General features: G+C 46.3%; 2 protein-coding genes and 1 long non-coding RNA gene across 5 annotated transcripts in view; 2 read left to right on the top strand and 1 right to left on the bottom strand.

Annotated features, from left to right (window-relative positions):
• Nucleotides 1-7,024, bottom strand: part of GRK5 (G protein-coupled receptor kinase 5) — a 211,852-nt gene extending 204,828 nt beyond the window's left edge. Inside the window, exon 1 of one of the 2 annotated variants that reach the window (XM_081823412.1) lies at nucleotides 6,739-7,024. In XM_081823412.1, coding sequence (XP_081679538.1) covers nucleotides 6,739-6,790 — 52 coding nt within the window. In that variant the 5' untranslated portion in view covers nucleotides 6,791-7,024. The remainder of the gene's footprint in view (nucleotides 1-6,738) is intronic. The other variant, XM_081823411.1, reaches the window with a different exon arrangement.
• SFXN4 (sideroflexin 4) overlaps nucleotides 1-14,255 on the top strand; it is an 83,704-nt gene that overhangs the window by 21,380 nt on the left and 48,069 nt on the right. The gene's annotated exons all lie outside the window — the stretch shown is intronic.
• LOC145722019 (uncharacterized) lies at nucleotides 9,837-11,072 on the top strand. The gene is made up of 2 exons (XR_014146054.1): nucleotides 9,837-10,093; nucleotides 10,533-11,072. It is a non-coding gene; the product is annotated as an uncharacterized LOC145722019 (long non-coding RNA).

Here is a 14,255-nt window from a genome sequence, read left to right on the forward strand (position 1 = left end):
GAGTTGGGTTGTTTTTGTTTTTTTCCTTCCTTCCGTGGATTTCCTGTACGCACAATGTTTTTTTCTTAATAAAAAGACTGTTTTCAAATATCCTCACAACAGGAGTTTACACAGGGCTCTGTCTATATCTATAACACACACTTAATTTGAATCAGGAAAGTCAGTTGCTCAATCTAGGCAAACTTCCCAACAAGATACGAAAAAAAGAAAAAACATGGCTGGCTCACCACCACCACGAATACCTATAAGTGTCCCTGAACTAAATTTGTCTCCAAAGTGATTCAGTCTTAATCCCTCATTCCCCAGCTCCCCTCCCTGCCTCTGTATCTTTCCCTCTCTCTTCTCCACACCCTCCCCATTTCTCCCTCTCCACCTCCTTTACCTGCCCCACCCCCACCCCCGTTTTCATGTCAGAAGTTAGGGGGTTATCACCCTCTTCTTCAAATGAATGTGTAGAACTCTAGAGCAGCTATGTCCAAATGAACTTTCTGCAATGCTGGGAATGTTCAGTATCTGCGCAGTCCAACAAGGTAGCCACTAGCCACATGTGGCTACTGAGCACTTGAAATGTGGTTAGCCTGCCTAAGGAACTGAATTTTTAATTTTAATTCATTAAAATATAAATAGCCCATGCAGCTAGTAGCTACCATGTTGGACAGCACACCAATTTAGAGGACTAGACACCTTTAACCCTTCCAGGTCATTCCAGGTGAAGGCTGCATCACCAACATGCTCAAACCAATCACAACACAAAGGCAGAAAGGAAGGCAGTCTCCACCATCTTCACTCCAGAACTGCAGCCCATCAACCCCACCCAGGCCACTGCCCTCGAAAGACCTCCAAAGTTCCAGCTGGAGGGCACCCACCTCGGCACACCAGTTCTCCTCTTAGATCTCGTCATTTCTCAACCAAATGGTTCTCTTGCCCTTGTTTTTACTGTTTTCCATTTGTAGGAGCTGACCTTCATAAAAACACAATGTCTTGGAAAATTAGCAGTTGTCTACCACATTTCAGGGTTATCCCTCAAGTACGACCTTTTGGTCCCTCGGGCTATTTTCCAAGTCCTAGGAACAGCAAAGTCAATACGGTGACCCTGCTAAGCAGGTCACACCACCATCAACTTCAGCTTTTGGGGGAAAAAATTTAGTTCTACTCATATGATTTACCAGTTTAAAAGCCTGAGATGATGATGATGATGATAGGCCCAGTTCCATCTGTCCACCCACCTCCAGCAGCATCTCTGTAAGGCTGACATCCTCCCACAGGGCCCTTCAACAACGAGATGTTGAATGAATGAGTGAATGAATGAATGAATGATTTCACCCTGTTAGAATCCCCAGAAGACAATTTAAGAATGGTTTTCTCTAAATGAGAAACTGGGGAGGGGGGTAGTATGGTCTAGTCCGGAGGTAACTGCCTTCTTTTTCTTTTTCTTTTATTTTATTTTTTATTTTTTTAAAGATTTTATTTATTTATTGAGAGAGAGAGAGTCTGAGCAAGCGGAAGAGGGAGAGGGAGAAACAGACTCCCCACTGACCAGGGAGCCCAGTGCGGGGCTTGATCCCAGGACTCTGGGATCATGACCTGAGCCGAAACCAGAGTCGGATGCTTAACTGACTGAGCCCCCCAGGCACTCCTCCTAATTTCCTTTTCTATGGGGTCACCTGTTTGTGGTCACTGTCTATGGTGCTCTCAAGTTTCTGCTCAGTTGCATGGTCGACTGTGGTAATATCCTTTTGTAACCATAAGACTGTTTTTATTTCAAAAAATGTCTAGGGGTGCCTGGGTGGCTCAGTTGTTAAGCGTCCGCCTTCGGCTCAGGTCATGATCCCAGGGTCCTGGGATCGAGCCCCGCATCAGGCTCCCTGCTCCGCGGGAAGCCTGCTTCTCCCTCTCCCACTCCCCCTGCTTGTGTTCCCTCTCTCGCTCTGTCTCTCTCTGTCAAATAAATAAATAAATTAAATCTTAAAAAAAAAGATATTATAATGCTTTACCTTGAGCCACAAATATCTTGGCAACAAATATGAGCTTTAAATATTGCCCATAGGGGCACCTGGGTGGCTCAGTCGGTTAAGCATCGGACTCTTGAGCTCAGCTCAGGTCTTGATCGCAGGGTCGTGGGTTCAAGCCCCACTTTGGGTTGCCTGCTGGGCGTGGAGCCTACTGAAAAAATTTTAAAAATAACATAAAATAAAAATAAATATTGCCCACAGTCCTGGATGGTTTCCCAAGAACACTGGAAGTGCCCAGGTATGGGTTGAATAGCCCTTGGTAGAGGTGGATTTGGTCGTATATTGGGCTCTTTCCTGAATCCCCTTAAATATTACTGAAGTCTTCACCCCAGACCCAAAGGATATCATTTATCAAGTCACTACAAGAGTTACAGCTTCCGAAGACATCATTTAAACAAGGATTAGTTTGGGCACTGGAAGAGTTTGGGCCCATCAGTTTAGAATCTGATAAGCAGCAGCTAAACTACTGAAAGATAAGAGTCTCGTGGGCATTTATCTGATGATTTTTAAAACAGGCCACTGGATTAATTAAAATCATCATTTGAAATCTTTCTGTAAGAGAGCAAGGCCTTCTGAAAACATTGCTTTTGGTTTCTCTATCTCAAAGTCATCAGTACTGAAAAGAAACTTAGGAAAAATAAAAGGCAGTTTCATTTAACGGCATTGTACTTAATAGGCCAGGCAGCTTCCCGCTGGGGGTGAACACCCGGCTGCTCTCCTACACAGCTAGATTGAAGGGAGAAGCCCCAGGGAGGAAGAAGTATGCCTGCCTGCCGGTGGCAGTTAAGAGGCTGTAAGCTGCAGAGACATTCCAGTGTTCTAATAATGAAATATACTGACGTGTCAGTTTCATCTTCAAGAACTAGGGGTACAAGGGAAAGAGGGAAGAGAGCAGGGGCTTTCAGCCCTGCTGTGGAATACTGGGTCGGTCCTGGCAGAGCCTGCCCCTCACCGGCTGGATGTAGGTTCCTCCCTCCTCCTACCATCCCTAGCCTCTGCCTGCACAGAACTTCACCTTTTCCCAGGCCCCTAACCTTGATCATCGGGAAGATCCAGGCCACCAAGCCACAGAGTTATCTGAGAGAAAAGTTCCTATATATTCTGCTTCTCGGCAATTGTGACCAATGGCAAAGTCATCACGCTTCTGACTTCTGGGTTCCTGCTGGGATCATGCTCAGGAAAATGTGATCAATACTCCCTCTGTCATCTTTATTGATCAGATATGGCTATGGCTGGCCTGTGAAGAAAGGTGAGCCCTTGCAAAATTGCTTCTCACCGTGGTTCACTCAAGAGTGAGGCAAGAGATCTAGAATATGAGAAAAATACAAAAACCTCTACTGCAACAATAAACCCAAAAAGAGACACACAAAAGACACTCTGCAAACACTCTTTCTCACTATTATTTCGACACCAACTTGCTTGCCAATTTTCTGAGATTCTAAAATGTAAATAGATAGTCTGGGTCTCTTTTCATTAAATGCTTAATCACTAAGCCCATTTCCATAAATCAGCATGAATTCAGTCTCAACTTCTTTTTTTTCCTTAACTTTTTTTTCCTTAATTTTTAGGAGAGTAATCTAAAGTTCCTAAGAGTGATCAAGTCAATGTTTTCTTATGAGACCAGGACAAATAAACAGCCCACAAGATACATTTGGGTGGTTTAAAATTCTGAACCTAGATTATCCAGATCTATCTTTTCTTATAAAACAACTTTCACAAAGGTGCGATTTGTTTGCTATGTTTTATAATTACTTATAATGACTCATTTTACTCTAATCCACTTACAGATTTTCTACTTTATTGATACATTCATGTTTTCCCTTTATAAATATTTTAATATGGTAAGAATCTGAATTTACAGTGAACTAAGAAGCCATCTGCCTTTAAGAATGCATAACAATAATGAAAGATAGGCCCCAGAATTACCCACCAACATGGACAAGTACAATTTCCTTTACAGCATTTGCAAAGTGCGTCTGTCTTTCTTCAAGGCCTGTTTCTCTATTGTTTGGGACAAATGTGACTTTTACTTGAAAGCCACATTTTAAATTGTTTACAGTGTATTTTGTTAAGTGAAGTAAATTAAATTTCACATACGCCCATTATTTCTCATCTGTGACCTTTCATAAGAGATTTCAAGTAAGAAGTACTTGTAAACATTCTAAACAACTCAGATTATTAAGGATACTATAAATTTTATATTAGATGTTTCACTAAACTGACTGAAATTTTCATTTCCGAATATCTGGATAATACGATTTTGGGGGGAATTCCTTAATTTAAAAGAATGACTTTAAGAATATGACAGCTGAGAAGAGAAAAATAAATTGCTTTTATTTCTAAAACCTTCCACACTAATTAGAATATAGGTGCTCAAATCTTTAATAAAGACCCAATAAGAAGAAAGTGGAAGCACATAAAATCAGGAATTCTCTTTAAACATAAGAAAGGAAGACGGGGAGAAACGCAAATTTAAAAAATGAAGTTTCCATGTCAGTGATTAATTTTTCTCATTCATGTGTCAATCTCTCCCTTTCCTTACAGACAAGGCCCTCTCCATTTCAAAGGCATCGTCCAGAGCTATTTTCTCACCAGGAGACGACTCCTAAACTCTCCAAGAGAAATTGAAAAGACTTTCAAAGGTAAAGGAAGTGAAAGGCACATTCTCCAGCACTTTTAATCACTGTAATTCGGTCATTCCATAGGAGCTTCCAGCCTGCAGTTCCGTCCCTAAAGTCTGAAAAAAACAATTTGTTAACCTGCCAAACAAAAATATCAGGCGGTGAAAAAAAAAACCTAGAGAGACCAATTTGGGAGAGAAAATTGATAACACTTTGCCAACTCCAAGCAAAACATTTTAAAAGAAGCAACCAAAAGCTGAGGGAAGAAAAACGCATGCCCCAGGCGAACGAACGTGTAGAGCAGCGAATCTAAGGAACAGAATTCCTCCTTAGAGGAGTAACCAGTGAAACTGCAAAGCCTCCAGCACCATCATATCCAGTGATTTCCCAAGAAATAATTTCAGAATGGAGGGAGGGTGGAAAACTTTCCCAGCCCCCAAGCCCTAAGATGTACAACCATGTCCCACCACTAGGTGGCGGTTGAAAAGGCTGTGATCTTGAGGGGGTGGGCTGTTTCGTCCGCGCCTTTCCCTCCTGGACGCACAGCCCAGGCCGGGAGAGAGCCCACTCGTCCCCACCTTGATCCAGTTCGCTAAAATGGCAGGTTAGGTAGAAAGAAAGAAGCTTAGAAACCTTAGAAACCTGAAGTCCCCAAGTAACAGCCACTCCTACAAATCTGTTCACACCAAAGCTGAGCAAGGGAGGGGGTACGGACCTGCATATTTTAAACTCTGCTGGGGTTTTCAAAGCAAACCTTCCAAGCGGCTGCTTTAGAGCGACAAGTGACGACGAAATTAGACGTGAACGCTGGGTTGAGTTACTAGGCTGTGCATCACCAACCCGCAGAGCGTGTACAGAGCCACAAGGTGATGGAATTAGCTGGCTAAACATGAATCGTTTTATTGCTAGCCAAAAATTCTTCCTTCATTCATCAACGTGGGTGAATGAAAATATTAAGTAGGTAAGGCATTTTCGTGGACTGCTCCCTGAGTAGCCCTCTGAAGTCAAGACCTTACTTAGGCTGCCTTCTACCTTGGGTGTCAAAGCCTCCTCCCATGAAAGGGAAAAACCACTTCCCCTTTTTGTAAAACGGCTGCACGCCAGAGCTCAAATCTTGGCAAAAGAGATGTTACATAAATTCCAGGTGTTCCTAAATATGTATGTTTGCACGCAATCATTTTAGGAGGCATTTAAGTTTCTGGGCCACTTTTTCTTTTCTTTCTTTTTCTTTCTTTCTCTCTCTCTTTTTTCATCTCAAGGAAGAGTCAAAATGTGTGTTTACAGCTTTGACTTAGGCTCCTACCCACTTCGTTTTGACGATATTTCCTGCCAGCTAAATGCAGGAAATCTAATAATTTGCACCCAAAACGCATGTAAGCACCCAGCACACTTACCTTTCTTTTCTTAACTGAACCCAGATCAGACAATTCAGTTATCTCTTCCTCCATCACCAAAGGGAAAAAACCCAACTCTGAAATTCTGAATTATTCTCTAGGTGATTTGTACAGCCATATCTCCCGTAATTCTAGGAACGGGCTAATTCCTTAACATCTTACTTTGCCTTTAAAAGGCTTCCTTCCACACGACGGGATTTCCCTAAGAAACATTCCCAGCGGATGGTTTCCAGCAATAGCCTATATCAACTCAGCCTGCGCAAGCAAAGACTTGGCTTCTGCTAATTCCACCCCCCACACACCCGCCCCAACACACACACCAATTCACACTCACAGAACCATCCCGGGCCGACTCGAAAAGCTATTTTGTTTGCATGTTTGCCCATCTCTTCCTGAATGAATGCTTTTCCAACTGACCTTTCAACAGCTGCCGAGATGGCACGGTCTGTAAGATTAGAGCCGGAAACTAAGAGAGATTTTAGCATCCTAATCCCTGCAACCTCGACGTTTCTCCTCTACCCAAGTCCAGATGCTCTGAGCCCAAGGGCAGGACCCCTGAAGCGTCTGCAGAGCAGCTCTCCGAGGTGTCCTGCTCGCGAACAACTCACTGCGGGCATCCTGCACACGCACAGCCCCAGCCTACACGCCGCCCGACACCCGCACCCCGGCCCGCGGCGAATACGCCAGGCACGCACCCGCCCTGCCTCTTACCTTCCCTGGCTTTCAGCAAGACCGTGTTGGCCACGATGTTTTCCAGCTCCATTGACAGTCGGCGGTCAGCGAGGGAGCCTGCCGGCGGGGCTGTCAGCTGCTGGGGGTGCTGCCGCTGCTGCTGCCGCTGCTCGGGCTGCCGCTGCTGCTGCCGGAGCCGGGAGCCGGGAGCGAGCAGCCCGCCTTGCCTACCGCATTATTCCTGCTCTTATCCCTCGGAGTTTTCCCCCTCTGCAAAGAGGAGCCGCCGCCGCCGCTTCTTCCTCCCTCTGTGTCCCCCCTCCCCCCTCCCTCAACAGTCTCCCCCCCACCCCCCACCCTCCGCGTTTCTCTGTCACTCCATTCTCCACCCCTCCGGCTCCCTCGGATGCTTTAATGCCTCGGATGCTTCTGCCTCCCCTCCGTCCCTCCCGGGGGTGTGGTACTAGCAGGCTCGGGTGGTCGCACTGCGCAGGCGCCAAGCGGGCCGCGCCTCCTGCCTCGGCGCTCCTGGCGCGGGGCCTGCTGGAACTTGTAGTCCTGCGGGCGCGCCGAGCGGGAGCCGGAGAGGCGCGCGGGCTGCCTGAGTCGGAAACCTGCCCCGGGACTCGCACCCAGACTGAAGGCGGGCGCGGCCCGGGGAGCCTAGGGGCGCCGGTCTGCGATGGGCAGCGGGTGAATCAAAGGCGGCCCGGCCGAGCCGGAGCCCCCAGTCCCGCGTCCGGGCTCCCTTTGGCCCTTTTCCCGCCTTGCCGAGAGCTGGGAAAGCGAAATCCACAGGCCACGGCGGCGGCGGCGAAGCGCCGCGTTCCGGCAGGAGCCGGTGCGGGTCCTGGCCGCCCCTCGGGGCGTGCTCGAGTGGGAGGAAGGTCAGCCCGGCAGGCTGCACACGCTGAGGCGGGCCAGTGTGCGCCGTCTCACACGCACACGCGCCGGGACGCTGACAAAGGTGTACTTTGTTTCCTCCGAGGGCGCGAAGGGGTCTGCGAGTCGGCGGCGACCTGGAGCTGGTGGCCGCGTTGGTGGCCGCACGGTCCGAGCGCCCCCTGGTGGCCGCGGGGTGGCTGCGCGGTGGCGAGTCCACGCGGACCGCGCCCCCCAGGGCTCGGGACCGCCCCCGCGCGCCTGGCGGGCACTCGGGGGATCTGGGCTTGGGAAGCGGCTTGTTCTGCTAATAAAGAGCCTTCCGGCAAGCGGAGCCCGTAAATTCACGACCCTCATTACAGTCAAACATTCCGATTTATAAGAAGGTACACGGAATCGCCCGAGTCGGTTGTGGAGAGCGGTAATGAGTAACCGCGCGGAGCCCGGGTTGGAAATACGTTTTCAAATTACGGGTTTATTTATCTTGGGGCTCTGAGCGCCTTTCCGCAGTATGCTCAGAACATGACATTTCAGACCTACTCTCTGCCTCTCTTCCTTGCTTTCTTTGAAGGTCCCACTCCTGGGAAATGGGCCCTCGGTCACCCGTGGTCTGCGAGTCCTACGACCTGGGGGAGGGGTGGCTGGCCCCAAGGAACAATGAGGCCTTTGCCTCCTCTGCATCCTGCGGGCCGGATATCCGTTCAGAAGGCGGCTCTGGGCCTTCTCCGCCAAAAAGGAGGAAACCTTCTGTCCCCAGGGCTGCCAGGAAGTGGCAGGGAGGTGCTGGGAGAAACGAAGAACAATTACTACGCATGGGAGAATGTACAGAAATTAATAGACTTTCGAAGCCTTGGAAACCAGAATGGTCGCAGATTTTAACAGCACAGACCTGTCTTGTTCCTATATGATGCCATATACTCACCACCACCACCACTTCCTGGTGTGTGGATTTGGGTCAGTGGGTCTCCCTGGGCCTCACTTTCCTCATCTGCAGAGTGGGGACAATCAGTTTGCCCATCAGAAGGCAGGGAGCTGAGCAGATGACTTTTTAGGAATCTTCCACTCCAGGAATTATTGTCCTAAGCAACCCAGGCTTAGTCTTGGCTCTCTATCCACATGCCCAGAGCCCTAACTTATAATGATAGGGTATTTCTCAGAGAGAATCCTAGAGCTGGCAGCACATCAGAGCTCACCAACTACAATGGTCACTTGCCACTTACTGGTAGCCTGAGGCCTGTTGTAGCCCAAAGTTTCTGTAGCTAACATTAAAGCAAAACAAAACTAAAGCTGAATGCCTTTAGATGGTCTGTGCTCCACAGCAGCCTTCTCAAACTTCTGTGTGCATAGAGATCACCTAGGGATCTGGTTAAAATGCAGATTCTGTTTCACTAGGTGGGTCCTGAGATTCTGCTGTTTCTAACAAACACCAAGGTTCTGTCAATCCTGCTGGTCAGTGGCCCACACGTTGAGTAGGAAAGGTCTACAGTTAGCCATAACCCCCCCCCCAACTCTGTGATCTTATACCCAGCCCAAGTCCCCAGTGATTGCCTCATTTTACCTAATTGGCCTCTATAGACATTTGAGTTTGCAACTCTGGAAAATCCTGCCTGTTCCCCCTCATTTTACAGATCTGAAACAGACCCAGAGAGACTAAGTGGGTTCTGCATGGTCATTCAGCAAGTGAAAGCCTATCTACTTTCTCTGCTACATGGTAATACATCCTGCCTACAAAATAAATGGTTGTATTTCAAGTATCTGTGCCTCTCTGAGGAAATTAGGACATTCCAATGGGAGAATGGAATGATAATGGCTAGATTTACTGGATCCAACTGAGGGCCAGGTCCTGTGCTAAGTGCTTTACATGGATTATTTCATCAAACACAACATCCGGATGAGGTAGAGAACATACATAGCCCTGTTTTATAGATAAAGTCACCAGGTTAGAAGAGGTTTTATAAATTGCCTAAGGTCACACAACGAAGAAGTAGAAGATGTGGGATTTGAACCTAGCAGTCTGACTCAGAGTCTATGCACTTAATTTCTGGCTAGCTCAGGCTAGCCAGCAGAACTTGGCTGCAATTGTCCTGTTTGGCTGCCAGAGTGAACTTAAATTGTATTGTAAGAAAGCAAAGCAGGCAGTTGGCTAAGTGATTAAGACTTAAGGGGGTTTTTCCATTACACCATTATAGCTTCCTATAATTCCACCGTTATAGCTTCATTCCTTTCAATTAACTGCATTAACAACAGCAGTCCTCTAGAGAAATGGGTTTGATTCAAGAAAGAGCAGACTATTAAATATCAATAGGTAAGTCAGAAAATCTTGCTGGCTGAAGGCAAGAATGCAAATCCAAATGGAACAGTGTGTGAGTTTGAGAGGGATGGGAATATGTCAAATTCTGACTTCCAGATCCACTCGGGATCAGCTGAACGGGAAAATGCAAAAGAACCACAGAGTCTCACTCTTCTGTTGGCACCTGTATTGTGTGGATAAAGCTGCTCGGTCAGAGTTCTTGTAAATAGAAATCAACTATTCAGGAAAGTCACAAACTTATCTTTGTCATAAAATATAGATTGCTTTTGGGGTGCCTGGGTGGCTCAGTTGTTAAGTGTCTGCCTTTGGCTCAGGTCATGATCCCAGGGTCCTGGGAAAGAGCCCCACATCAGGCTCCCTGCTCAGCGGGAAGCCTGCTTCTCCCTCTCCCTCTCCCACTCCCCCTGCTTGTGTTCCCTCTCTCGCTGTCCGTCAAATAAATAAATAAAATCTTAAAAAATATATATATATATATATATATATACATATATGGATTGCTTTTGCCTGAATAATCAAACTGGCCTTCTGAATAGTACTGGATCTGGAGTTTTCAACCCTTTCCTGGCCACACAGCTTTCTAATCATCAGGAAACAGCTGGAGACAGTGTGCTTATTCTCCTGTTTATTCTTTCTTCTTCAGAGTTTACCTATGGGCCAAGCACTACAGCGAATACAACAGCAATTTTCCGGGAGAACTTGCCACTGGCAAGGAAAGCAAACTAGAAGACAAACTACTGAGATGAAATGGAATAAGGACCATTTTGGATACATACAGAAGGACTTTGGAAACAAAGAAGAGGAGTGATTTCAAGCACCTAGAAGATTCCAAGAAAGGAGAAATGAGAGCTGTAGGTGGGATTGGAAATATTTTCAGTTACATTGCCTCCTGAGAAGCCCCTTCATCGATAGTCCCAGTGGTTACCAAATTTGACATTAAAAATTGTGCCATGCTGTAGACCACTTATCGTTCTTCTATTTACTTATTTTCCTTTAAAGTCAAGTCACTTAAAAAAAGAAAAAAGTTTGGGTGCCTGGGTGGCTCAGATGGTTAAGCGTCTGCCTTCAGCTCAAGTCATGATCCCAGGGTCCTGGGATCGAGTCCCGCATCGGGCTCCCCGCTCAGCGGGGAACCTGCCTCTCTCTCTCTGTCTCTTATGAATAAATAAATAAAATCTTAAAAGCCTGTTCATCCTAATCAATAATATTTGTAAAATGGGGGTAGTAGTAGAAATATCACAGTTTGGAAACAAGTGACCTCCAAGCAACATGTGGGGCCTTAGCAGCCTTTGGTTTCACGATGAACCAGCTGATCTTCATAAATCTACTGGGAGGCTTCACCCTGGTGTTGTCAGATGACTATGACCTTGAGACATCTAAACACCCACCCCTTGGGTTCTGATGCAAGTTCAGAAAAGAGGTTCTTGGGTGCCTGGGTGGCTCAGTCGTTAAGTGTCTGCCTTCGGCTCAGGTCATGATCCCAGGGCCTGGGATCGAGTCCCACATCGGGCTCCCTCCTCGAGGGGAAGCCTGCTTCTCCCTCTCCCACTCCTGCTGCTTGTGTTCCTGCTCTCACTATCTCTGTCTCTGTCAAATAAATAAATAAAATCTTTAAAAAAAAAAAAGAAAAGAGGTTCTTGACAATATGCAAAAATCTGCTGATGGTCCCAGCCACACGTGGTCTCTGTGCTCCTGGCACTATAGCAGTTTAACGTGGTCTTTAGTGGGAAGGAAAGGCCCCCCTCTTGGCACCATGTTCAGTTAGGAATGTCTCCACAGTAGACCGACTTGTGCCCTGAATAGACACAAAGTTGTTGCCTCCATTGTATGTAGAAGAAACTGAGCCTCAAAGAATTAGGTCTGTTGCCCGAGGTCAACTGGTAAGTAAATGGTGACACTAGTCATTTAGGTAAGTGTCTGCCTTCCCTACTTGAAGGCCTGAAACGTTGTCTATGTCATCTTTCAATTCCCTTCTCTATAGAACCTAGTACGTGCCTTATACATAGTGAGCATATGGCAAATACTGGTTGACATGGAGCAACTATGGCGTGACTCAGTCCCTCCTAGGCCCCTGGGGTACTAGTTACTCCATTCTAGTTACCTATCAAAATCCCCACATCCCTGCAAGATCAGAGATTAAAAGGGAAAGGGAGGAGACTCACCTCCTTGTATCAGAGGTCAGCACCACAGAACGACTCTGGCAGGCTCCGTCCCTGGATCTTCCAAGCTGTCTGACTGTACCTCCATCCTCAAATCCAGCAGTCTTCTGCAATTAGCCCAGTAGTTAAACTGATCACACAAGTTTTTAGAAAACGAAGCAGACCAATTTTAATTCAGACTTTTCAGACTGAGTGAAACACAAGATATTCCCTCCAAAAATGGTGCACAGAAGGTTAGGCATTTGTTTGGTTGGTTGGTTGGTTCAGTGCTGAGCATTCAGATTTAGAGGGAGGAAAGATGTTTAAATTGTAAGGAAATTACACAGCAAAAGTAAAAAAATTAATTCAGAGTGGGAGGAAGAAAAACAGCCTTTTTCTAGTAATCTACTCAAGAGCCAATGATTTTCTGTTAATACAGGTAAGACAAGAATCCAAATCATCATAAAAAAAAAAAAAAAAAAACCCACTTCTGGTCTTTTTATGACTAGCATCTATCAGGCAAAGACATGACCAAAACCAGGTTCATTTGTTTGAGCACAGAAGCCCACAGTGGAACCGTGGATACAATCATGACAGCAAAGGTACAATTGCTTCTTAAAGAGAAAGAAGGACGAGGGGGGCGCCTGGGTGGCTCAGTCATTAAGCATCTGCCTTCGGCTCAGTCATGATCCCAGGGTCCTGGGATCAGCCCTGCATTGGGCTCCCTGCTCAGTGGGGAGTCTGCTTCTCCTTCACCTTCTCCCTCTGCCTGACACTCTGCCTGCTTGTGCACGCGTGCTCTCTAATAAATAAATAAAATCTTAAAAAAGAGAGAGAGAGAGAAGGAGGAGATAAGATGAATTGAATGTAATGGTAGGAGCCTTTAAACCAGATGACTCATCGGTGAAAGGGGCTCCAGCAGTTTCGACCTTAATGCTGCAATAACATCAACTTTCTCTTGCTCCGGAGACTCTGGGCCTAATTATCTCCGAGACATTAATATGAAGCTTTTACTGTCCTAAGAGAAGCCATTGCAGACATGTGAATATTTAATTGACCCCATAAAAGGAGGGCATACTCACTCCCTCCTTGAAGTCTCAGCTGGTCAGTTATATACTAAATGGAATCTATCAAATATTCAGAGTTGTTTTTCTTTTTTAGATGTAATGCTTTGCACAGATTGCTTTTTTGACAATTACATAAAACAGAATATAATACCGGGGCGCCTGGGTGGCTCAGTCATTAAGCGTCTGCCTTCGGCTCAGGTCATGATCCTGGGGTCCTGGGATCGAGCCCCGCATCGGGCTCCCTGCTCTGTGGGGAAGCCTGCTTCTCCCTCTCGCACTCCCCCTGCTTGTGTTCCCTCTCTCGCTGTGTCTCTCTCTGTCAAATAAATAAAACCTTTAAAAAAAAAAATAGAATAGAATACCTAATTTGGCCCAATTGATCCAGGGCAGCTTGATCCCCTCCTACAGAAGCAAAGTCATGGGTTATCATGCCATAAAAAGGAGCTCAGGAAGGAGCTAGCAGGTTAGAGCACTCATTCCACATAGCTGGTAGCTGTCATAGTCTCTTCCATCCATAGAGAGAGGATGCCATCTAGCCTGAGCTCTGGAGAGCTGCAGCCTGCCCCCAAATGACAAAAGTAACTCAGGTTCCACGTTCTATGGCCCAAAATCTGTCCTTGAGTGTGCTGAGCCAGTTGGTATATAATGCAAACTGTTCCCATGTACTACAAAGGGAACAATTCCGCTCATAAAGTGACTTTACTGGGTCACAGAATGTTACCATTACTCACATCTCAAGCTCTACAATCCTTGTGTGCTTCAGGATCCAACTAGGATTCCAAGGAATCCCCTCCTCTCCAGACTGAATCTGGCCTCTCTTTGTTGTGGGGAGGTGGGGGGAAGTCCTTTTTGTTAAGGACTCAGGATATTCATTCCATTGAATGACTGGACCATAATTCATTTAACTTGTCGTCCACGGATGAATGTATTTATTATTACTAATCTTTTCCCGTTAGAATGAAACAATGATTTTTTTTTTAAGTCAATGAACATTTTCTTGTCATCTACCTTTTAAACTTACAAAGAAAGGAAATGCACGTTTTTTGGTGTTCAGTTCTATGAGTTTAGACAAATGCATATACTTGTTTAACCACCAGCACAACCAAGATGTAGCATCCTTCCATCACCCCTGGTTTTGTTAACATTCCTTTTTTCCTTCCC

This window comes from Leptonychotes weddellii, chromosome 6 (genome assembly GCF_054177405.1).
Source record: "Leptonychotes weddellii isolate Sample4059 chromosome 6, ASM5417740v2, whole genome shotgun sequence".
Lineage (NCBI taxonomy): Eukaryota > Metazoa > Chordata > Mammalia > Carnivora > Phocidae > Leptonychotes > Leptonychotes weddellii.